We start from the raw sequence: 25667 nt of genomic DNA on the forward strand, positions 1-25667 counted from the left end.
CCTGTCTAGATCCTTCTGTAGCCTCCCCACTTCCTCAGTACTACCTGCCTGCCCACCTAACTTTGTATCATCAGTAAACTTCGCTAGAATGCCCCCAGTCCCTTCATCCAGACCATTAATATATAATGTGAACAGCTGCGGCCCCAACACTGAACCCTGCGGGACACCGCTTGTCACCGGCTGCCATTCTGAAAAAGAACCTTTTATCTCAACTCTCTGCCTTCTGTCAGACAGCCAATCCTCAATCCATACCAGTCGCTCACCTCGAGCACCATGGGCCCTCACCTTGCTCAGCAGCCTCCCGTGTGGCACCTTATCAAAGGCCTTTTGGAAGTCTAGTTAGACCACATCCACTGGGTTTCCCCGGTCTAACCTACTTGTCACCTCAGGGGACATGTGTTTTCAGAAGATTGGTGATTTTTGAATTCAATATAAATATGGAATTAAAAGCCAACCTAATGACAAAAAAAAACTCTAATTCTTTAATGTCCTTTAGGGAACAAATCTGCTGTCCTTGCCCAATCTGGCCATGTGACATTTGACTTCAAATCCACAGCAGTATGTTTGACTCAAAACTGCTGTTTGAGGTGGACAAGACAACCACTTGATTGTGTCAAACTGCTACAAGATCTAAGGAAACTAACAAAAATAGACAGACCACTCAGTATCAACCTCAGTAAACCTAGGTCTGTCGATCCTGTAAAGTCCTTATTACTAACATCTAGACATTTATTGGGACAGCTGTTTCACAGACTAGTCAAGCAACAGCCAGACACGGTCATTCTCACAGAGTCATACCTTAGAGACAATATCACAGACACCACTATCACCATCACCATCCCTAGAATATCCAGTCCCACCAGCAGAACAGAGGTGGCAGCACAATGGGGTACAGTCAGGAAGAAGTTGATCTGGGAGTTCTCAACATTAATTCAAGACCCCATGAAATATTATTGCATAAGGTCAAACATGGGAAGGAAACCTCCAGCTTATTACCACATACCATCCTCCCTTGCGGCTGATGAGTCATGATGAATCACTCCTTCCTGTTGTACAACACATGGAGGAAGCACTGAGGATGTCAAGGATGCAGAATACTCTAGGTGGGGTACTTCAGTATCCATCACCAAGAGTGGCTCAGTAGCAGCATTATAGACCGAGCCAGTTGGGTCCTAAAGGATGTAGCTGCTAGGCTGCGCATGTGGCTGCTGGTGAGGGAACTAACATGAGGGAAAAACGTACTTGAACTTATTGTCATCAATCTAACTGACACGTATGGTGTCCATCCATAACAGTTTTGATGGGACTGATCATTTCGTGATTCTTGCGGAGATGTATTCCTGCTTTTGTGCTACATTGTCAAACTACATTGTGTTAATTACCAGGTAATCTGGTTTTCAGTGATGTTGGTTGAGGATTAGATATTCACTCCAAGACACTGGGGAGGGCACACAGATCTCAGTTTTGAGTCTCATACTCCAACAGTTCAACACTGAGACTGTTGACCTGGATTATGGACTGCATGTCTCTAAATTAAAGGAACAAGACCAGCAAGCAGCTGTCAAGTCTACAGGTGCGCTGTGCTCAATGAAGTTGATTCTAATTGGATACTACATTTGGCTTTAATGCTCCTTAGCTGGGGTGTAGAAGTGACTGTACAGTAATCTCTGAAAAGTGAACAAGGAATATGAGGATGGGAACTGGCCCAGTCGTGATGCTTCTCATGTTTGAGCGGTCTTTGACTTTACACAAATGGCACTTGGCACATCTTTCATAGAATGCCCAGGCCAGCGTTTTTTGCCCATCCTAATTGGCCTTGAATTGAGTGGTACACTCAGCCATTTTAGAGGCAGTTGAGAGTCATAGAGATGTACAACATGGAAACAGACTTTTCGGTCCAACTCGTCCATGCCGACCAGATTTCCCAACCCAATCTAGTCCCACCTGCCAGCACCCAGCCCATTTCCCTCCAAACCCTTCCTATTCATATACCCATCAAAATGCCTCTTAAATGTTGCAATTGTACCAGCCTCCACCACATCCTCTGGCAGCTCATTCCATACACGTACCACCCTCTGTGTGAAAAAGTTGCCCCTTAGGTAGGATAAATAGACAAAGTCTTTTCACTGGGGTGGGGGAGTCCAGAACTAGAGGACATAGGTTTATGGTGAGAGGGGAAAGATATAAAAGAGTCAGCCACATTGCTGAGAATCTGGAGTCACATGTAGGCCAGATTGCATAAGGATGGCAGATTTCTTTCCCTGAAAGGACATTAGTAACCCAGAAGGATTTTTACTACAATTTATGGTCACCATCATTGAGATTAGCTTGTTTATATTCCAGGTTTATTTATTGAACATAAGTTTCACTAGGTAACTTGGAGGGATTTGAACCCATATCTCCAGAACATTTACCTGGACCTCTGGATTACTAGCCAAGTTATATTACCCCTATGCCATTGTCTGCCCATGGAAAAATGTCTTTATAAATCATAGGAAATTTTTTAAAAAAGATCAAAGCTTCATTTTTAAACAGGAGTAAAATGTGTTTGAATTTAGTAGAAGCTATTGGTCAGCGATAATTGTTCAGCCCAACTAGTCTATGCTACTGTCCATACACTTAATGACTGACTTATTTACTGTGCTGCCGCTACCTCTCCATGTTGCTGCACGCAGTCTGTCTAGTTACCGTCCACCTCCCTGCTGCTGTAATCCCTGGTGACCGTATTCCCAAGTGACTTGCTGCCTGATTTTGTTATTCCTGCACTGGAGTAGGAGGAGCGGGAAGATTGTCAAGCGGGAATTTATCTCCTGGGTTGTTGCCTCATTCTCACTGCTACCATTCTGTGGCACAACCTGTTGTCAAAACTCTTTTCATTTTGCAGGAATACGACTCTTGCACATGAATTCAAACTCCAGAAGACATTTTTGCATCTTGCCCACCAACCAATTGTTGCCTTTTCTGAATCAGGTTGGCCTTTTGTTTCATTATGGGGCAATGTGGGTGTCACTGGCTAGATCAGCAATTTTTGCCCATCCCTAGTTGCCTTGGGGAAGATGGTAGTGAGCTGCCTTCTTGAATTGCTGCAGCCCATTGCTGCACAAACACCCACAAAAATATTAGCGAGGGAGTTCCAAGATTTTATCCCAGTGACACTGAAGGAACAGTGACGTATTTCCAAGTCAGGATGGTGAGTGGCTTGGAGGAGAACTTGCAGGTAGTGGTATTCCCATATATCTGGTGCTCTTTTCTTTTGGGATGTTAGTCATGGGTTTAGAAGCTATTGTTTAAAGAGCCTTGATGAATTTCTGCAGTTAATCTTGTAGATGGTGCACACTCCTGCTACTGAATTGGTGGAAGGAGTGAATGTTTGTGGGTATGGTGCCAATCAAACAAACTAAGGAATGGTTTTACAACCCATGCTGACTCAGAACTGAGACTAGAAAATTGCATCTCAGCTGGTCTGGACTCAATCCAATGTTCCCCAGCTGAAAACTCAATGCATAACCGTCTGCACCAATTCAAGATCAATTCTGCTGCCCAGTTACGTCCCAGTTTCTCCAGCCCACTCCATTCCACCTTTGGGAATGATCTTATCCCTTTTTCTCTTGCAAATCCTTTCCCAAAAATCTATCTGCCTTCCAACCTCTCCCCTTGCTTTCAAAAGTCTCATGGCTATTTTGAAGTCTTGAGCTTCTTTCAGTACTCCTCCCTCAAGGTCAGAAACTTTTTTTGCTGCTTAAATATGTGTTTTTCAAATTAAATATTCTTAAAGAAAACAGAAAAAAAAAAACTGTTTTTTCTGTAGAGATTGGCTTGCTGGAAAAAAGCACTTTGACCAGTTGATTATCCTTGAAGGCAAGAGAATTAAATGTCAGATGTTTCAGAGCCTGGTGTTCGAGCTGACGTGGTCAAGTCACTCATCCTGCATCATCTGCATCATGGCTTCGTCAGGAAATACAATCTTAAGATGTTCTTTCAAGCACTCTCTTGAAATAATGTATAAGTTTCACCTTGAACTTAACAAGATAATATTTCTTTCCAGAGATAAGAGCGATCAGATAGGCACCTTGTTCTTGGTAAGCATTCCTCCAACTCAGCTTGTTCTTAGTCTTCCTTCAACTGAACCAGCTAAAACAAGCACCTCTCCAAGCCAGTTACTGTTCAAAAAAAGCCCAGCCGGGGTTTACAGCACAGCAAACGCTTATCAGTAGTGATATGATTTTCAAATTTCCGATGGCCTTTTCTAAAGAAACCATTCCAGGTTTTTCCACGAAACTTGAAATACATTCATTTCAAAACTCTTCAAAACTTCAGTAGTCTAATCACTCTTCAATACAAAGCGTCTTCATGACGCTTGTAAAATAATTCTCTGGCAGGACGAGAGTAGTTGTTGGTCAGCAACTTGGGCTAAAGTAAGGAATGGCATGGTGGTGAAAGTGTCAGGGTGGTGGAAGTGTCAGCCCAGGTCACTATTCCGTGTCCTCAGCAAGTACATGTGTCAGGGGATTGAGTAACAAGCAACTTGATGCTCATGAAAAACTACCACTTGGGTAGGGTGCTGCAGCAGTGATGTAGGAATGCACAATATAAGAGCAAAAGTAGGCCATTTGGCTCCTTAAACCTACTCCACTGTTCACTAGGATCATGGTTGATCTGAGTGTGGTTTAATTCTGCTTTTCTGCCTGCCTCCTGTGCAGTCAAAGACCAGAGAAAGCCAGTAATGAGAGGAGAGAGTTGGAGAGAGGATACAGAAGCCAGTGAACATTACAATTCTTGTGAACTGTAACAATGACAAAGAGGGTGATTGACATTTTGTTTCTGGAGGTTTAGAGGCAACCTTATAGAAGTTTAAAAAATTATGAGGGTTATAGATAGAGTTGATGGCAGGCATCTTTTCCCTGGGATGGCGGATTTCAAGATTGGGGTTACAGTTTAAAGATGAGCGGAACATAGAACATCACAACGCAGGACAGGCCCTTCGGCCCTTGATGTTGTACCGACCTGTGAAACCATTCTGAAGCTCATCTAACTTACACTATTCCGTTCTTGTCCATATACCTATCCAATGACTATTTAAATGCCCTTACATTTGGCGAGTCTACTACTGTTGCAGGCAGTGCGTTCCACACCTGTGCTACTCTGAGTAAAGAAACTATCTCTGACATCTGTCCTATATCTATCAGCCCTCAATTTAAAGCTATGTCCCCTCATGCTAGCCATCACCATCTGAGAAAATGGCTCTCACTGTCTACCCTATCTAACCACCCTATCTAACCCTCTGATTATCTTATATGTCTCAATTAAGTCACCTCTCAACCTTCTCTCTAATGAAAACAGCCTCAAGTCCCTCGGCCTTTCCTCGCAAGACCTTCCTTCCATACCAGGCGACATCCTAGTAAATCTCCTCTGAACCCTTTCCAAAGCCTCCACATCATTCCTATAATGCGGTGACCAGAACTGTACGCAATACTCCAAGTGTGGCCACACCAGAGTTTTGTACAGCTGCAGCATGACCTCATGATTCCGTAACTCAATCCCTCTACCAATAAAAGCTAGCATATACCGTATGCCATCTTATCAAACCTATCAACCTGGGTGGCAACTTTCAAGGTTCGGTGGACCTGGACACCAAGATCTCTCTGCTCATCTACATTACCAAGAAGCTTACCATTAGCCCAATACTCTGCATTTCTGTTGCTCCTTCCAGAGTGAATCACCTCACACTTTACCTCATTAAACTCCATTTGCCACTTCTCAGCCCAGCTCTACATCTTATCCATGTCCCTCTGTAACCTATAACATCCTTCATCACTATCCACAACTCTACTGACCTTAGTGTCTTCACAAATTAACTAATCCATCCTTCTACGTCCTCATCCAGGTTATTTATAGAAATGACAAACAGCAGTAGCCCCAAAACAGATCCTTGTAGTACACCACTAGTAACTGAACTCCAGGATGAACATTTCCCATCAACCACCACCCTCTGTCTTCTTTCAGCGAGCCAATTTCTGACCAAACTGCTGAATCACCCTCAATCCCATGCCTCTGTATTTTGTTCAATAGCCTAACGTGGGGAAACTCATCAAATGCCTTATTGAAAACCATATACACCACATCACCCGGTTTACCATCATCCACCTGTTTGGTCACCTTCTCAAATAACTCAAAGGTTTGTGAGGCACGACATACCCATCACAAAACCTTGTTGACTCTCCATAATCAACTTATTCCTTTTTAGATGATTATAAATCCTATCTCTTCTAACCCTTTCCAACACTTTGCCCACAATCGAAATAAGGCTCACTGGTCTATAATTACCAGGGTTGTCTCTACTCCCCTTGAACAAGGGGACAACATTTGCTATCTTCCAGTCTTCGGGCACTATTTCTGTAGATAATGACGACATAAAGATCAAAGCCAAAGGCTTTGCACTCTCCTCCCTGGCTTCCCAGAGAATCCTAGGATAAATCCCATGTGGCCCAGGAGACTTATCTATTTTTACACTTTCCAGTATTGTTAACACCACCTCCTTGTGAACCTCAATCCCATCTAGTCTAGTAGTCTGTATCTCTGATTTGGAGATGCTGGTGTTGGACTGGGGAGTACAAAGTTAAAAATCATACAACACCAGGTTATAGTCCAAAAGGTTTAATTGGAAGCACACTAGCTTTCGGAGCGACGCTCCTTTATCAGGTGGTAGTGGAGCATGATCTAATGAAGGAGCGTCGCTCCAAAAGCTAGTGTGCTTCCAATTAAACCTTTTGGACTATAACCTGATGTTGTGTGATTTTTTAAGTCTGTATCTCAGTATTCTCCTCGACTGCATTGTCTTTTTCTAGTGTGAATACTGACAAAAAGTATTCATTTAATGCTTCTCCTATTTCCTCTGACTCCACGCACAACTTCCCACTACTTTGCTTGATTGACCCTAATCTTACTCGAGTCATTCTTTTATTCCTGATATACCTATAGGAAGCCTTAGGAGAGAGATTTTAAAAATGGGGGCAATTTTTTTTACAGAGTGGTTCACAAGTGGAATGAACTTCCAGAGGAAATGGTGGATGTGGGTGCAAATACAATGTTTAAAAGACATTTGGATAAATACACGAATGGAAAAGGTTTGGAGGGATATGGGCCAGGAGCAGGCAGGTGGGACTGGTTTAGTTTGGAATTATTTTTGGCATAGATTGATTGGACCGAAAGGTCTGTTTCTGTGCTGTATGACTGTATGTGAAAGAAAAAGAAAGAAAATTGTATTTATCTTCACTTTTGGTGACCTCAGGACATTCCAAAGGGCTTCACATGTAATGAAATGCTTTTGAAGTGAATTGTCAGTTTCAATGTAAGGAACTCAGTACAGTGGTTCAGATCACCGATTTGTAATGATGTTGGTGAGGGATATCAGTGACAACTGCCTCCCACTCTTTCTATGGGAGCTGTGGGAGCCTTCACACCCCTTGATGGCAGACAGGACCTTGGTTTAATGTCCTAGAAAGAAATGGCCTTTCCAAAAATTTGTCACTATGTCTGTATCACACCGGAAATTGGGTCTGGATTATGTGCTAAAGTATCTGGAGTATGACTTGTGTCTAAGATCTTTTGAATGTTGATATGGGTGTTGTCTGCTGAGCTGTGTTTAATGAATGGGCAAGTTACGCACTCAAAATTTCCCCCCACCACTTCATGTGTCATGCGAACTGGATTTAATTTGTTTTAAGCAGACCGGCAGCGGCAACGTAGAAGCTAAGGTTGTGTGTCTGTATCGGAGAAGGGACATTTCCAGCAACCTCAATGGGCTTGCAGACAACCATGCACGTGAGTACCTTGTCATTCATCTGGGGTATGCATGGGTGGTGAGGACACAAGAATGCTCAACCATTATCTGAACCTGACTGAAATTATACATCCAGCAGCAATAATGTCTGAGGTTATGTTTGAAAGTTAAGGCTGGTTGTTAGTGCTATGGATTGGCTTTGTTTAAATATAGGAAGATTTCATGTTTGGTTTCAACCTGCAGTTCATTGAGAGAAATTATGCACAGTTCTAGTACTTGTGTGGTGTAAACAGGAGTTTTGTTCCATTTAGAGTACCGTGTTCTGGGCACTACACTTGAGGAAGGAAATATTGACCTTGGAATGGGTGCAGTGCAGATTCACCAAAATGAAGGTAGGGTCAACCAGGCTAAAATTACAAGGACAGGTTCCATAGACTAGGCTTGTATTCCCTTGATTTGTAGAAGATTAAAAGACAATTGAAGGGTTTAAGATGATTAAAAAATTCAATATTATCCATCTGTGCTATGTGGGGTTGGGAGGAGAGGGTGTGGATGCAAAGTTCAAAATGAGGCATCACTTTAAAATGTTGTTACGGCACACTTCTTCATAAAATGTAATAAATATCTGGGACACTCTCCCCCATACATTGTGAGGGATTAAAGTAAATTGAAAATATGATTATCAAAACTGATAAATTTGTTTTGTGTAAGATGATTAAAGGTATAGAACTAAGGTGGGTAAATTAGATCAGTCAGGATCTAATTGCGTAGTGGAAGAGGCTTGCAGGGGGTTGGGGTTGCTGACTTTCCACTTTTGCATTCCCAGTTCACATTATTGCCAGTGGGAATATGTACCATATGTTACACCTTGTTGAATATTTGCTTTTCCAATAAACCAGTGTTCTTTTAATTTAATTGTTATTTAGTTAGGGAACTTTGCATATTTCTGTTCTGTGTTTTAAGACCATTCCTCATGGTTAGAGTTTTGTAATATTTGTGTAGGTAAAGTAAATCATTTTGTACAATAAAGAATTTAATTATGAAAGCATTTCACTGTGAAACTGTTTATACTGCCGTTACAGTTTGTCACAATAAAAATCACATCATCGTGTCTCCATTCTATATGCTACTTTTTCAAAAAATTACTCTATTGAATAGTCTTGTGAAATAAAACTCACTTTCTCACTAATGGTATAAAGGACTTTCATTCCGTTGAAGTTTGTAAGTTTCTCAAGCTTCCCCTTAAATGATAGATGATGTATACCAGAAGAGCACTTGATTATAAATATGGCAATATGAGTGAAATACTGCCTGTAGGTCAGTAAATTCTGAAACTATGATAGTGTGATTTTAAAAGGGGAAGGTGTCTTGCAAGCATTGATCCATTCTAAACAGCTTTAAGAATGAGTGGACAACAACTTTGAGGAATCACAGAGGATGATAGCAATGTTGATAGATTGACTGCTTTGTTGGAACTTGTCTATGTTATTTCCATATCCCTCATACTGTCAACCAAAGTAATTCTTTCTACTTTTGTCACCTCTTCTCATCCTCCCTCTCGCTTAGATAAGAGCATACAAATTAGGAGCAAAAGTAGTCTATTCAGCCCCTCGAGCCTGCTCCACCATTCAATAAGATCATGGCTGATCTGTTTATAATTTGCATTCCACATTTCCATCTATCCCAGTAACCTCTGATACCCTTTCATAAGAAAAGTCTATCTACCTCTGCCTTAAAAATATTCAATGACCCTGCCTCCAGGACCACCTGAGGCTGAGATTCCAAAGGGTAAAACCTTCAGAGAAAATATTTCTTCTCATCTCTGTCCAAAGGGGAAAACCCTCATTTTAAACCAATGCCCCTTAGTTCTGGATTGTCCACAGGAGGAAGCATTCTTTCCATGTTCAGACCATTCAGGATCTTGCACATTTCAATCAGGTCACCGCTCTTCTAAATTTCAGTGGAAATAAGACAACTTGCTCATTCCAGGTATACATCTGGGAAACTATCTCTTATCTGCCTTCCAATGTGTTTACATCGTTCCTTAAATAAGGAAACCAAAATTCCACACAGTATTCAAGGTGGGATCTTACCAATGCCCTGCGAAACTGACAAATGACATGCTTACTTTTGTGTTCCAATCCTCTCATAATAAATGTTAGCATCCCATTAGTCTTAATTACTTGCTCTTGTTTGTATCAAGCCTCTTATTAATAAGCAAACACACTGTGCATCAAAAACTGTGCGACAACAAGTTCCATATTTTTACCACTAGTGATACTAATGCAGCTCCCTCTCCCCCTAACACCCTGACTGTATTTCTACTGACATTACCCTGGCTCCTTCACATAGTCATTCAGTTGCCTCTCTCCCCCAGTGCCCTGTGTCATTAACTGTATCTCTACAGATGTTAATCCAGCTCGCTCACACTGTCACTCAGTAACCCTTCTTACCACCAGTGCCCCGTATCCCAATCCACTAGGTGACATGCAGTCATGTTGAGAGAAGTCTATCTCTGTTATATTTGCCTCCACCCAACAAAGCCCCTAGTCCCTGTTCTGGACCACCCACATGATGAAAGAGATGTGATGGGAGCTCACTGAGTGGGTAGACCAGCTGCATTGAACTACAAGCACACTTTGTCACTGTATCACCAGAAAGAGAAAGGATAGTTTAAGTGACCACACTAGGTAGCGATTAAGCAGCAGGCCAAGGTTTGGTATTAACCAGAGAGGGCTAGCCATTTGGATACAAAATTGGCTTGAAGGTAGGAGACGGAGGACGGTGGTGGAGGGTCGTTTTTCAAACAAGAGTCTGTGACCATTGGTGTGCCACAAGTATTGTTGCTGGCTCCGCTGTTTTTTGTCATTTACATAAATGATTTGGGAGAGTGGTGCATGTATGAAATAAGCTGCCAGAGGAACTGGTGGAGGCAGGTACAATTACAAGATTTAAAAGGCATCTGGATGGGTATTTGAATAGGAAGGGTTCAGAGGCATATGAGCCAAATGCTGACAAATTGGACTACATTTATTTAGGATATCTGGTCGGCATGGACAAGTTGGACGGAAGGATCTGTTTCTATGCTGTGTAACTTTGTCTGTATAGAAGTGTCAGCCATGTGCCAGTAAGTCAAATTCTCCAAGTCTGCCAGAAGGTTGTGCGTTCAAACTAGGATCAGGGGACTTGAACAGGCAGTTCATGCCGACACTCCCTGTTACAGCCCTGTACCACCTCTCATGTCAAATGAGATAGTAAACTGAAGCTGAACATAAAAGGTAACACAGCAACTGACTGGTCTTTACCACATTGAAATTTGTGGGATCTTGCTGTGTGCAAATTGATTGCTGCTTTTCCTACAACAGTGACCACATTTCCAAAAAGCGATTCCTTAATTGGCTGTCACATGCTTTCAGATGTGCCACAGTAACAAGCGCCACTGTGTGAATTGGAGTTCATTCTTTCAAGGCGACAGTGCTGACGCAACGATCTTTATGCTGCAGTGATAGAAGATCCTGTGCACTCTGTGAGTAGGATGAGAGGGATTGAAGATCAGGAGTACCTCACGAGCTGATCAAAGGCTTTCTGAAGCAAAAGGAGCAGCAGCTGCAAATGTGGCGAGTGGGTTTTGTTTTGGGAGAGGTGGGTGGGGGTGATGTTCAGGAGGAACTGCACAGGGTGCATTGCCCAATCTCTGTGGAGAATTGGTTGCTGCCCGAGGCAACATGCTGGAATGCTTAATTGCAGGGGAACCTTATGTTAAAAGGCAGACTGTTTGTGGAAACTCTCCATGGCCCTCCACTCACTACAACCCTTTTTTGTGGTTTACTTCCAGTCATTCCTGAGGGAAAAACAAAACTATGGGATCCACCCAATTGATGGCTAGAGAAGGGGACAGGTGGCAGGCTGCCCACACAATGTGTTCACAGTGTGGGCTGGGACACTGTGCTAAGGAGGAGTCCATAAATAGATGGCAAGGCACATCTCTGTTTGCCCCTGGAGTCATAGAGTCATACAGCATGGAAGCAGACCCTTCAGTCCAGTTCAAGCAGGTTGATCGGATAACCTAAATTAATCTAGTCCCATTTGCCAGCACTTGGTTCATTTCCCTCTAAATCCTTCCTATTCATTTACCCATCTGGATGCCTTTTAAATATTCTCCTGCAATTAAAACCCCACCCAGCTTTTTGTTTAAAGAGATGGCTGTCGGGTACCTATGAAACTGTATTTGCCAATGGTGCGCCCATCCCCACAACATTAGTGAGCAGTCCATCAATACCCCAGTCGATAGGCTGACAAACCCACCAGCAATGGACTTCATGGGTAGGAACATTCTGCACAAATGCATAAGTGTTACCACCATAATTAACACTTCCTATGTTAATACAATGTCCAAATGTGTTACGAGCTAGGTCAATCTGCTATTGTAATGATGTTATAGGATAAATATTACTACCAAGAAATCGGGGAGAACTCATTTTCAAATTTGGCATCGAGCTCATCCAGCTCAAAGGGCAGATGGGACGTTGGCTCAACTGAAGGACACTCACTCCAAAGTGCATTATTCCCTCCATATTGACCCTCCTGACAATGCAGCACTATCTCAGGCATGAGCCCATCCCCCAGATGGTATGGTACACTCTCATCCCTGACCACAACTGACAATGCATGCTCCCTGAGGTGTCATCCTATGACTGTGTGGCATTACATGCATTCTGACCCTCCGACAGTGCCTGCTTCCTCAGCACTGACCCACTGATGGTGTGGCGCTCCCTCGGCGCTGACAGTGCAGCATTCCATCAGTGCTGACCCTCCAACAGTGCGGCATAACTTTGTGCTGCCAATAAGGATATCAGGTTAGATCATGTGTACGTGTATGGAATGAGCTGCCAGAGGAAGTGGTGGAGGCTGGTACAATTGCAACATTTAAGAGGCATTTGTATGGGTATATGAATAAGAAGGGTTTGGAGGGATATGTGCCGGATGCTGTCAGGTGGGACTAGATTGGGTTGGGATATCTGGTTGGACTGAAGGGTCTGTTTCCATGCTGTACATCTCTATGATTCTATGACACTGTCTCTAGACTGAGTCTGGAACCAATGACTTTCAGAATCAGATGTGAAAATGCCCACTAAAAGAATCGCAGCTGATATCTCAGACGGTTAGGTTGATCTCCCAGTGTCCTGACCAGATTCATCTCATGATAGCTCAATGCTATGTCAACCAGTTACTGTTTCAATGTTGACGTGCAATTACTGCCAATATCATTTCATGTATCATACTCAGTAGCCAATACACAGCCTGACCTCCCCTTTACCTATGCTGCTGCACCATTCCCAAGAGATACTCGCTTATTTGTGGTGAGAAAGGGAAGTATTCTCTGCACGAGAAATTGCAGGGGTACAGGAGTGGTTTGGGGGAGTGTAGGGGCTGGCCAGCAGGAGTTAGGTGACATACAGCAACAGATCTAACTTAAGCATTAAGCTTGACATTGCAGCAAGGTAATTGAGGGGTGGGTATGTCATTGCAACTCTCCCATGTCACAAAGGGTACTGAAAATCTGGAAGGTTTGTGGGTCAGTTGAACCTTGTAGAATTGTGATTGGAAGATTTCCGTTTTGGAGGGATATAAATGTTTATGAAACCAAGGGAGGCTAAGTGGATTGAAAGGGCAGATCAGCTCTGACCTAACAAAGTAGAACAGGCTCAAAGGGCTGAATGATCAACTCCAATTTCTCAATGTTTCCATAGCCAGAATAACTGAATTCACTTCATTAACAATGAAATTCTATTTTCACATTTTTAAAACCCAGCAATGTTTCTTCTGCAGTTCTACATGAACTGTGTAATGTGGCCAAGATTTTATCCAATTTTTGTTTTGAAAGTGTGTAGCTGTGTGGAGAGACATGGACTCACGTAAAATAAAACTGTGGGGTTTGAATGTCTGTTTATGACTGTGTACAAAACCCTCAGCTTCGGCTGTACTGTGTGTTTTCCCTTAACTTTCAAAAAAACCCAATGAAACTGCAGGTGGTGATGGTGGTGGGGGGGGAGGTTAACACGCTGTCACAGACTGGTGTACCAATGGTGTGTTTTTTTAAAGCATGCGTCTCACAGTACAGGAAGCTTGAGGTTGTGATGTGTGAACCCTTAACTGGTCTACATGGAGTACGCAGCAGTTTGTGTGTGGGCTGTCTATGGCCTGAGGCCCATGCTGGGAATCACACTTTGTAGCATTAATCTTCGGCTTATTCAGGGTTAATATAATAAAGGGCTTTTTATATTTACTCACATGTACACACGCACACACATTTAAGTGGGGAAGGGATGGGTGGGGTTAAGGCGCAAATTATAAGGGGTTTCAGGACCTCACAAGCAGGGGCTGTGCCTGACTTTGTGTGGCTGCTCTGTCAGCTACAGGAGCTTAAGGGGTTAAAGACACATTTGTTGAGAGGTTCCGCCCAAATTAAAACAGGGTTTCCTGATTGAGGTCAGCAGGGGCCTTTGTTGTTGTAATGTCCGTTTTTATTTTAATCCCCTTCCTTGATGTGAATGTGCCTGACATGTTTGCACCAGTGAGTTTTCAGACGACAGGGTGGGGTGGGTAGAGAGCACAGTCAAATCGAACATTAACCTCTCCCCATATGCATAAAATGGGAGGGGAAAAAAAAACTTCTCTGAGCAGGAGCCAATTTCTATGACAGTCGGGTTTCGTTCCTGTCCCAGTTGATCTCCATTTCTCCGCCCCCACCATTTTGCTTCTCCTTGGACCTGGCCTTTTGTGTTGCAGTCTTGGGGGAGGGAACTCATTCCTGATATCACCCAGAACACACGACTTTTTCCTGTGTCATAGTGTTCAGGAGTTGGAAGCCCTAACTAATTTCTCCTCTGACCATGCCTCTCCAACCCTCTCAAAGGCAAGGGAGACGGAGGTCAATTATTCTGCATCTCACCAATGTGTTTTTTTATTATGTTAAAAAGAACCCGAAGATTGAAGATGCTGGAAATCAGAAACAAAAACAGAAATTGCTGGAAAAACTTGTTCTGAGAAAAGGTCACTGGACCTGAAACATCCACTTTCCACAAATGCTGTCAGACCTGTTGAGTTTTTCCAGCAATTTCACGTTTTTGTTGCTATTTCTTTCTGCCTTTTATAAGATATATACGGAGATATATCTTTCATAAAATGTGGGCATCGGTGTAGGTCAATGTCCTTAATTGCCTTCAGGATTGACAGCTGCCTCTACCTTGAACTGTTGGAGTCTGTGGTGTAATTGAGTGCCTCGCTGGACTGTTCTAGAGGGCACTAAATGGTCAACCATGTTTCTGTGGATCTGGAGTAACATCTGGGTGTAAAAGACCTTTGTGAACCAGATGTGTGTTTACAAAAGTCTGGTAGTTTCATGGCCACCATTTCTGACTCTAGCTCTTTAATTCCAGATTGATTTTAATTAACTCAATATTCATCCTAGCTGCTGTGGTGGGATCGGAGTCATGTCTTTAGATTCTTAGTCTACCAACATAAACCACCGTACTGAACTACCCACCAGGATTGGTGCTCTGAAGCAACTCTTTCACTGCTGTTATATGTGAAATAAATTCCAGTGGGGAGGGAGCAGTACAGTTCAGTTGCACTGGATGTTACGGAGGAAACCATACTGTCTACTGTAGGGATGCTGGAGCAAGGGACATTGTGGGATGTTTTTCCTGCAGTGGAGCAAGGGACATTGTGGGATGTTTTTCCTGCAGTCTTGTGAGGTTCCTATTTCTGTTTCAAATGAAACATGCTAATATTTGAAATAAACCAGTGCAAAGATATTTCTTTCATTTCTTTGTTGCCTTTCACCATCTTGGGCATCCCAAAGCTCTTCGAAGCATGATGAACTTCTTGAAAGGTTGTAAGACTGTAGGACATGCAGAAGTCAAGTTATGCAATACAAGCTCCCATAAGTAGGAAGGAGGTCATGACAAGATGACCTGTTTTTAATTAAATTGTTTAAGGGATTAATAGTGGCTGCGGGGTCATTTATATCTAATCAAGAAGACATTCAGGGATGTGGTTTGGCACCTCACGTGAAAAGTGAACCCTCCGACAAACCAATACTCCCTCAGTATTGGTGCTTGGAGTGCTAATCTATAGAGGGAGTTGGACTTGAACCCACAAATTCTGACTGAATGGAGAGAGGACTATTCATTAAGACAGGATCATTCCAGCAGTGCTTGGGAAATTAAATCTGGGATTTTTCTGTAGATAGTCTTGTACCACACCATACTACACTGCATTCCACACAAATCACTGAATCTCACAATGTTACATTCAGGTAAGTTGTAGAAATGCCCCAGGACTTTCATGGACCAACATCTGTGATCTAGCCATGTATTACACTCCAGCTTAAATATTCCTGTTTCCTGTCTAATTCTGCATGGAATTAAATCTAAAAATGAGTTGTTTTAAAAACTGATCACTGTACCTAAAACAACAAAATATGTTAAACGTGCAAGCATGGACTTTTTGTATTTATGTACCAAGAAGGAGAAAATGATTCATAATTTTTTTAATTAAAAAAATACATAGTTATCTGTTAAACTGAACAGTCTATGGCTTTAGCCCATGGGGCAAAGGGAATTTAAAATTATGAACCATGTTGATAGGGTAGATGTAACGAAGATGTGTCCATTTGTAAAGGAAACCAAAATGAGTTGGTCATTAATACAAGACAGTCACTGTTAAATCCAATGCGGAATTTGGGAGAATTTTTTTTACTCTGAGAATGTGGAACTATCTACCATAGGCAGAGATGAATAGTGTTGGTGCAGTTAAGGAAAATCTGATAAACATAAGGGAGGGAAGGAGTTGAAAGGTGTGTTGCTAGGGTGGGATGAAGTTGAGTGGGGTGGCTTGGGTGGAGCATGAGCACCAGCACGGTGAAGATGGGCTGAATGGCTCTCATTCTTGTTCCTCTTTCTCTCATTAGGAGAGTTTGAAGAAGACTCGAAGCAGCCAGCTCTGGTGGATCAGGAACGGCACCAACTTAAACACAGAGAGCTCTTCCTGTCACGCCAGTTTGAGTCCCTCCCTGCCACACACATCAGGTAATCAAGCAACTTCAAAAGATGGTCATCGGTCACACTAATTCGGGTTGAATCTGTCACATGGGCAGACATTGTGTTGTTTGTGCCTAAAAATGAGGGCATTTGTATGAAGTTTCCGGCCAGTTACATGAAGTAGGTTGCTTGATTAACATAGGCTAGAACCAGAGGTGAGTAATTACATGGAATTTGAAGTCTTTTGTTTGGGAGTGTGTTTATCTCCGTGAGGATTTCCAGGGAGTCACTGAGTGAAGGCCCACGCTAAAAGGATCAGGATTCCTACTCCTAATCACTATCCACTTTTACATTAACCCTTGCTTTCAGGTGGTGCTACATACAAGAATAGTCCGGAGCACTAACTTGAGCAATACTGAGAGACATCCTATCCTGCTCTGAGCCATGTAGACACGTATAAACCCAGCCCATATGAACCTCAGGAATCTTTCTCTGATGTCCTTAGAAATGGGCTCTGGCCAAGCTGACTGACTTACAAGATCAAGATGCCTGGTTCTCATAGAAAGTGAACACTTCTCCAATCAGAAGTTTGGTTTGATTTGATTTGATTTAAAATGTGCCCAACTGTGGCTTAAAAGAATTTGAGAAAGCAGTGTCTACCACATGAGAAATCCATTGTTCTCTGAAGAAGTGAAGCCAGCTTCTGACATCTCACCCAGCTCTGAACTTGCATAATGCCATCTTATCCAGACAAAATATTTTGCTTTCTATAAACATAGACTAAACCTGTAATAATTATACTAAAGCTTCACCAAATTGTACAGGTTGAGGCTTCTCTAAAGTATATAGACTCTAATCGTTGAGTCTATCTGGGTGTTTTAAACTGGGAATTAATGTTGCACCCTTTCCAAAGTCTCAGTAACCTCATTGTGTAAGGAGACTAAATCTGAACACTGTATTCGAACTGAGGCCCAATCAAGGTCCTGTACATGACAACTGGTACACTTTGTTTTTGAGTTGTTCTGTCAATAGGGCGTGAATTCTCTTTGCTTAATTTTCACAGAGAAAGAGAAACACATAAAAGCCCCAGATATTGAATTTTTTCTTCACTACGGGCTTTAATTCTTTTCCCTGCCCTGAGTAATAGATCACTTGTCAAACCCAGACCTAATCCCATACAGCACATCTTGATCTGCCTGAAGTAGACTAACATCCTAACAGTTCCAACTCCCACATGCATCTTGCTATTATCTACAAACATTTGGCAGATGGAGCATGACATGGGAAAATGTGAACTTGTCCATTTGGTCAGGAACATTAGCAAAACAACATGTTATTTGAACAAAGACAAACTGCAGAACTCTGAGGTATAGAAGGATCTTGGTGTGCTGATACATCAGTAATGAAGGAAAGCAAGTGAAATGCTGATGTTTATCGCAAGGAGCATACAATACAAAAGTGGAGAAATTTTACTACAGCTGTATAGGATTTTAATGAGACCACTCCTGGGCCCCTGTGTACAGTTTTGATCTCCTTATTTGAAAAGTGATATAATTGCATCAGAAGCTGTTCAGGGAAGGTTCTTTCGACTTATTCCTGGAATGAAAATGTCATTCAGTGGAGGAAGTTGAAGCACTGGGCCTGCACTTATTGAAGTTTAGAAAATTGAGAGGTGATGTTATTGAAACATAAGATCTTCCTCCTGTTGATGACCAGGAAAATGTTCTCCTGCAGGGGACAGGGCACAGTTGAAGAGTAAGAGGATTCCTTTTCAAGACACAGATGAAGCTTGAAGGGTCAGATATCCTAACCCTGCTCCAAAATTCTTTGGTCCTAGATCATTCTCCCTGTGCTTACATATGACCTGGTAGATCACAGTGAAGGTCCTGAAACCAGTTTCTGAGACTTGCTTGTAATCAGCAAATTCATAGCAAGGAAGACAGTGTCTGATCAGTGGTCCTCATCTACTAAATTGGTGACATCTTGAATCAGACTATCATGCGTGACATCCTTTACTAGTCCCTGACGTAACCTTTGCTTCAGCCCAATCCTGCCCTGTTAAGCCTTCCTTCCTCAGCTACACTTCCTCAGTGTAGTCTGCTGTACGTTAAGGAGATGAAATGCAGTCTGGATGACTCTGCCATACACCCTTGATCAGTTCATAAAAATAATTCAACCTCCAGTTGCCTGCCACTTCAATACACCACCGTTATCCTATGCCAACGTTCTGTCCCAGCCCTGCTGCAATACTCCAGCAAGACTCAACACAACTGGAGGAACAGCACTCCATCTTCTACCTAGGTACCACACAGCCTTCAGGACTCAACATTGAATTTAACAGTTTCAGAGTGTGACCCTCTTGCATGTTGCTTACCTTCACCTCACACCCATAGGTTCTGTGTGTTATGGGTTGCTCCCTGCGCATCCAACTCATTTCAACCATTCACACATCCCATTAGTTCCCTACCTAGCATTTATCGCTGTGTCAGCTTATCATCAGCTATCTCTTTGTTTGACTATCCCTTTTTTCTCTTTCTCTTTCTGGGCTCCAGCTGCATGTACTCTATTTACTCCCTCATCAGCATAAATACTATTTCCCATTTATTTTCAGATCTGACATAGGACTCGAAACATTAACTCTGCTTTTCTGTCTACAGATGCTGCCAGATTTGCTAAGTTTCTCTAGCTGTCTCTTCCTCACATTCATGTGTAAGGATTCCATTCCATTCTCTCTTTTTCTGTCTCCATCACATCTATTCTGTTTATGGTGCCTTCCATAATGGTGTTTGTGCCATGTCTGTCTTCTCCCCAACTGTGATGGACAGGGCCTTCATCCATGTCCAATCCACTTTTGGCAGTTCCATGCCCTCCCTTTTGAGTCAGAGTTTCAAAGCTCAGAAAGAGGCTCTTTGGCACTCTCCTACCACCAAGAAGGATGATGGGATTCCCCATTTTTTAACTTCAGCAGCTTCTGCATTCAAAGATACATCCTCTTGTTAAATCTGCCACCTCCAGCATGCATTGTTACCAAATGCAGTTCCTGCTCCTCTGTCAGCATTTCCCAGGGTCTGTTCCCAGTGTGACATCTTGGTCCACTTCTCTATCACCCCTAACACCTCATTTCCATCTAATGACACTTTGCCACACAAATGTAGGAAGTGTAGTATTTGCTGTTTTAACCTCCTTCATCCTCACTGTCCAAGGCTCCAAACACACCTTCCAGATGAAGCAGCAATTTACTTATATTTTTAATCTAGTCTTGTATTCACTGCTCACAATGTATTGGGGATACCAAACGCAGGCTGCGTGAATGTTTTGTGAAACACCTGCGCTCCGTCCACAAGTATGACTCTGACCAGTTGATTACCATTCACTACTCCATCTTGCTCTTGTGCCCAATTTTAGTTCCTGGTTCTGCTGCAGTTCTCTAGTGAAGGCCAGTGTAAACTGGAGTAACAGTACCTCATTTTCCACTGGAGATCTTACAGCCTTCAGGACTCAACATCGAGTTCAGCAACTTCAGACCATCAACTCTGTCCTCCGTTTTGTTTCTTCTGACAACACCCCACTTCCCTCCCCATCTTTGGTTTTATTGATTTTTCATTCAGCACTATATCCTGTTATTAAAACCTACTATTAACACCTACTTTGTACTGTCTCTCTTGCCACAACTGTTGTCACTTGCTTTGCCTTTTGTTCTGTGACACCAACAGAGACACCTAGGGGTTCAGGTACATAATTCTTTGACATTTGCATCACAGGTAGACATGGTGGTTAAGAAGGCATTGTCTTCATTGCTCATACCTTTGAATATAGGAGTTAAGAAGTCATGTTGAAGTTGTACAGGACATTGGTGAGGCCTCTTCTGGAGTACTGTGTCCAGTTCTGATCACCATTATAGGGAGGACATTATTAAGCTGGAGAGGGTTCAGAAAAGATTTACCAGGATGTTGCTGGGAATGGAGAGATTGAGTAATAAGGAGAGGCTGGGACTTCTTTCATTGGAATGTAGATGTTTTGAGGGGTGGCCTCATAGAGATTTAGAAAATCATGAGTACAGGTAAGGCAAATGGTAAGTGTCTTTTCCTTAGGGTGGGGGATTTCAAGACCAGGGGCATATTTTTAAAGTGAGAGGACAAAATTTTAAATAAGACATGACTAGCAACGTTTTTACACCGAGTGGATCATGTGTGAAATGAATTTCCAGAGGAAGTGGTGAATATGGGTACAGTTACAATGTTTAAAAGACATTTGGCTAAGTACAGGAATAAGTTATATTTGAAGGGATATGGGCCAAGCACAAGCAGGTGGGAGTAGTTTAGTTTGGGATTAAGATTGGCGTGGACTGGTCAGACTGAAGGGTCTGTTTCTGAGCTGTGTGACTCGATGACTCTATCTCTAATCTCCCTCACCCTCCAACCATCCCCTTCTCTCCACTTAATAGTTTAGTAACACTCTTACTACGGGCAGCAGTACTTGGTGTGGACAATTAAACGTTAGCTTTGGTGGATATCCATAAATCCTTGAAGTCAGCGGGACAAGTGGAGAAGGCTTTTATTAGTTCAAGACACTGAATACAAGAACAGGGGGGTTATGAAGATGCTGTATGGATGTTAGTTCAGCCACAGCTGGAGTACAGTGTGAACTTCTGGTCACCGCACTATAGGGAGGATGTGATTGTGCTGTAAGGAGTGAAGAGGAGATTCACCAGGACGCTGCCTGAGCTGGAGTGATTCAGTGATGAAGAGAAACTGGATGGGCCAGGATTGTTTTCCTTAGAATAGTGAAGGCTGAGGTGAGGTGGGGGGAGACCTGATGGAGGTGCACAAAGTTCTAAGAAGCATAGACAGAATAGATACAGAGAAACTTTCCCAGTCAGGTCAATAACCACTGGTCACAGTTTGAAGGTAAGAGGTAGGAAGTTTAAAGGGAATTTATAGGAAAGACATTTTCACCTGGAGGCTGGTGGGTATGTGGAACTCATTGCCTAAAGGGGTGATAGAGACATGAACCCTCAAAACATTTAAGAAGTATTAGATGAATTGAAAGACCACAACACATGGGCCTATGCGCCAAGTACTGGAGAATGGATGGATATTTGATGACTGGTATAGACACGATGAGCTAAAGGATCTCTTTCTGTGTTGTTAAACCTCTGATCCTAAGACTAAAGATTGAAAGGTAGAAAAATCTATGACGCAAAAAGAAGCTATTGGACTCAATATGTCCATGTTGAATGAGAGAGCTATTCTGCCACATTTTCCTTCCAGCTCTTAGTCTGTACTCTTGTGAGGTTTTAAAAATGGGATAAAGGTTTTTGCCTCTATCATCCCTTCAAGCACTGAGTTGCAGATCTCCAGCTTCTCCTAACTGAAAATCTACACCAAATTCTCCAACTCCTCCTACCAATCACTTTAAGCCAGCTGCAAAAGTTGGCAGTCCTTTTGTAATCTTACTTTGTAACCTTTTAATACTTTCTTTAACTGTATAAGACACTATTGGGTTCAGTTATAATGTTCTTGATTAACATGGTTAAATAGCGTGCTAATCAATGTCTAGGTTGCCAAATGAAGCTATGATGCAGGAATCAATAAGAGTAAGAGGCAGCACTTGAGAGAGAGAGAGAGATAGAGAGATCGAGAAAAGAGGAGGGTCTGGAGGTCAGTGTTGCCTGGTTTCTAATTATACGGTTGTTTTGTTTTTCAGAGGGAAATGCAACGTGGCTTTGCTGAATGAGACTGAGCAGCTGAGCGAGTACCTGGATAGAGAGGTAATTGTCAGCTTGTGGTTGCTCTGTTATGTGAAGTACCAGCTTGGGCATAGTTATTCTGGTTTACAGCCATAAATATTAGTTTAACACTCACCTCCAGCTCTTGTGATCTCTGTGCTTCCCATATTTCAGGTCCCCATGCATCTTAATTCCCTTTTTACCCATCATTGGCAGCTGTGCTTATAGCCTCCTGAGCTCTGGAATTCTGTCTCTAAGACATGCTCTACTCCTGGATGGGACTCCTATCAACCAAGCTCTGGTGCATAGGTCGTAATATCTTCCAAAACTCCTTCACTTCTAATCCTTGTCATCTTACACTCACTGGGTTGTTTTTGCTTTGTTAAAAGCATGATGCACATCAGTCATTAGCTCTCTCTTTCCCTTTTTGACTGGGGGAGTGTACAGCAACATCCTTCAGTGTAATTCTCCGTCATCCTTCTACAAATCAAAAAACAAAGACAATTATTACCACTGCACATATTGCTATAATGCTTTAAAGCAGAATTACCATACACAATATGTTTCTTTTTCTTATTGTTCTTCATTGGTCCCTTTGAGAGAGGGTCCACCAGAGCTTCTCTTTCATATTAATCTTCTCTGAATGCTCTTCACACATGTCCCAAGTTTGTAAGGTTTAAATCTATCATTTTGTTTATACTGCTGGGTGGTGCTTTCAAAGTTCAAGTGCATGTGGTTCCAAATGACACACCACTGTTGACACTGAATCATTGTATACAGCGTCACATCACAATGTACATGTGGATCTGCCTTTCTGTAAGTGCTTTCTGAAGTGCTTGTTTAGCCATCAGTTATTTCTGTGCTCCTGTAGGATTGTTTCTACTACTCATTGGTGTTCGACCCCTTGCAGAAGACACTGATAGCTGACCAAGGGGAGATTAGAGTTGGGCCCAAGTACCAGGCTGACATCCCAGACAAACTGGCAGAAGGTAACATTTCAGAGAGGTCTGTGTGCATGCGCATGTGTTTGTGTGTCCCTCTCTGCTATGTATTCAAAATAGTCTGCCCATGGTGTCTCAGACGTTAGCTGTTTGTAGTGTGGAATCATATTTTGGATTTGTGAATGTATAATAGAGAACAGGGTACTGTCTCAGCAGTCAGAGTACATACACATGAAATGGGGTGTCCCCAGGATAGACAGACAGAGAACAGAACAGAGAAAGCACTGATCCTTGAGAATCTTCACTCCCCCTTTTCCCTTTCACTTTTCAGGTGAGTCAGATAATAGGAACCAGCTGAAAATGGAAACAAAAGTATGGGACCCAGATAATCCACTGACTGATCGGCAAATTGACCAGTTTCTGGTCGTGGCTCGGTAGGTTCCTCCAATTTAAAACTAGTATTGTGCCTTTCACAACTTCAGCTTTTCAGAATTCTTTACTGATGATAGTGTAGCACTCTGTCAGTACTGCATCGGGAAGGTTGGCCTGGATCAATGATGTGCTAAAGACGCTGGAGTAGGGGAAAGCAGTACTCATTGAGCCACAGCTACTTGGCTCATTGCCCTGATGTCACTTTGTGCCATCTTATCAAGTTAACAGCCCAATGGGGAAGCTGAATGAAGGAGGATAGTGAATTATCAGCTTTACTCTTCTAAGTTATGTTCTTACACACAAAGGAAAACAGGCTTGCATTTATATAGCATCTGTCACTATCTCAGCAGCCCAAAGTCCATTACAACCAAAAAAGTGTTTTTGAAATCTTAAAACATAAAGTCACAGTGGACATTTCATGCACCACAGCTTATCAGGAACATCAGAATGGTAAAAAAGCCTTGCCAATTGACGGTAGCTTTTTTTTAAACTCAGTCATGAGATGTGGGCATCGCTGGCTAAGCTAGAATTTATTGCCCATCCTTAGTCATCCACATTGCTGTGGGCCAGGGATCAGACCAGGTAAGACAGCAGATTTCCTTCCCTAAAGGACTTTAGTGAACCAGTTTTTTTTTTTGCAGCAATTGACAATGGCTTATATGCTAATTTTTTTTTTGTTTCAGATTTTTGTTAAATTCAAATTTCACCGAATCTGTCCCAGAACTAGTTTACTAGCCCAGTGATACTATCAGCACAGTGCCACCTTCCTAATATTGACCCATTACTCTCCCTTTTCACATGAGCACTGCTAGACTTTTAGCAATCACTTACAAGGGCAGGTGGAACCTGTTTTTTTAATTCTGCGTGACGACTTCTTCAAAAGGGAGTATTGCCTCTGAACCGGTACCAGGAATGTCAGTCTGGATTTTGGTTTTAGGTCTCCAATCTGGGATTTGTATCAGAATGGTCTGACTTAGGCGGTAAGAGTGTCAAGGCTGACATCCATGTCTCGCATCTGACTCTTTCTTGCCTGCAGCTTCAGTAAGTGCCACTCCCCAGCTGCAAGAGTGAATCTAGCTTATTATATCAGGTCTCCTGTGTTACCTGAGGAAACAAAGTGTGGGAGGCTTTGGAGCAGTGTTGTCTGTGGGCCTGTTCCCTTGTCCGTTGAGATTATTATCCTTAAAACAATTGCATTTGGAAGTTCTTGCAATTGACTGGTGATTGTGTTTGGCTGGTTCCCTGTATTGATTTAATATTCTTGTTTTCTTCTGACAGAGCGGTGGGAACATTTGCCCGTGCTTTAGACTGCAGCAGCTCAATCAGGCAGCCCAGCTTACACATGAGTGCAGCTGCAGCATCCAGGGACATCACACTGGTAATGCCTTTGGCACACTGCGAGCAATCTTGGGACTGCAGTCATCAGAGGTGCAGGGTATTCAGTGCTTGTGGAATAGTGGCTGCAGGTTTGATATTGCAACTGACCACCGGCAAACCCAAATAGCTGTTGTGTCTTGGACTACCCAAGCTCTGTAAATGTTCTGCACAAACACCAAACAGTTGACAGTTTGAGGATCCAGGCACTTGTGTTAGAATGATACAGCCTACTGATGTCTGAATACCTATTAGTTATTCTTAAAGTCTTGTGCTTTCATCTGCCCAGTCCCACCCTGCACCACTATATAATCATCATTTCAAGCTGCAGTACAGTAATTAGAGTCATAGAGATGTACAGCATGGAA

At 42.6% G+C, this 25667-nt stretch overlaps 1 protein-coding gene across 8 annotated transcripts in view; it reads left to right on the top strand.

Moving 5' to 3' along the window:
• LOC122543789 (metastasis-associated protein MTA2-like) overlaps nt 1-25667 on the top strand; it is a 73712-nt gene that overhangs the window by 13282 nt on the left and 34763 nt on the right. For 4 of the 8 annotated variants that reach the window (XR_006310133.1, XM_043682567.1, XM_043682570.1 and 1 more), the window contains exons 3-9: nt 7725-7821; nt 8092-8172; nt 16755-16872; nt 22531-22594; nt 23424-23541; nt 23825-23927; nt 25204-25303. Coding sequence is in view for 7 of the 8 variants with exons in the window: in XM_043682567.1 (XP_043538502.1) it covers nt 7725-7821; nt 8092-8172; nt 16755-16872; nt 22531-22594; nt 23424-23541; nt 23825-23927; nt 25204-25303 (681 nt within the window). In the remaining variant the exon portion in view is untranslated. Of the gene's footprint in view, nt 1-2884; nt 2971-7724; nt 7822-8091; nt 8173-16754; nt 16873-22530; nt 22595-23423; nt 23542-23824; nt 23928-25203; nt 25304-25667 lie in introns of all 8 variants that reach the window. The other 4 variants (XM_043682566.1, XM_043682565.1, XM_043682568.1 and 1 more) reach the window with 4 other exon arrangements.

Source organism: Chiloscyllium plagiosum, chromosome 45 (assembly GCF_004010195.1).
Source record: "Chiloscyllium plagiosum isolate BGI_BamShark_2017 chromosome 45, ASM401019v2, whole genome shotgun sequence".
In the NCBI taxonomy this organism is placed as follows: Eukaryota; Metazoa; Chordata; class Chondrichthyes; order Orectolobiformes; family Hemiscylliidae; genus Chiloscyllium; species Chiloscyllium plagiosum.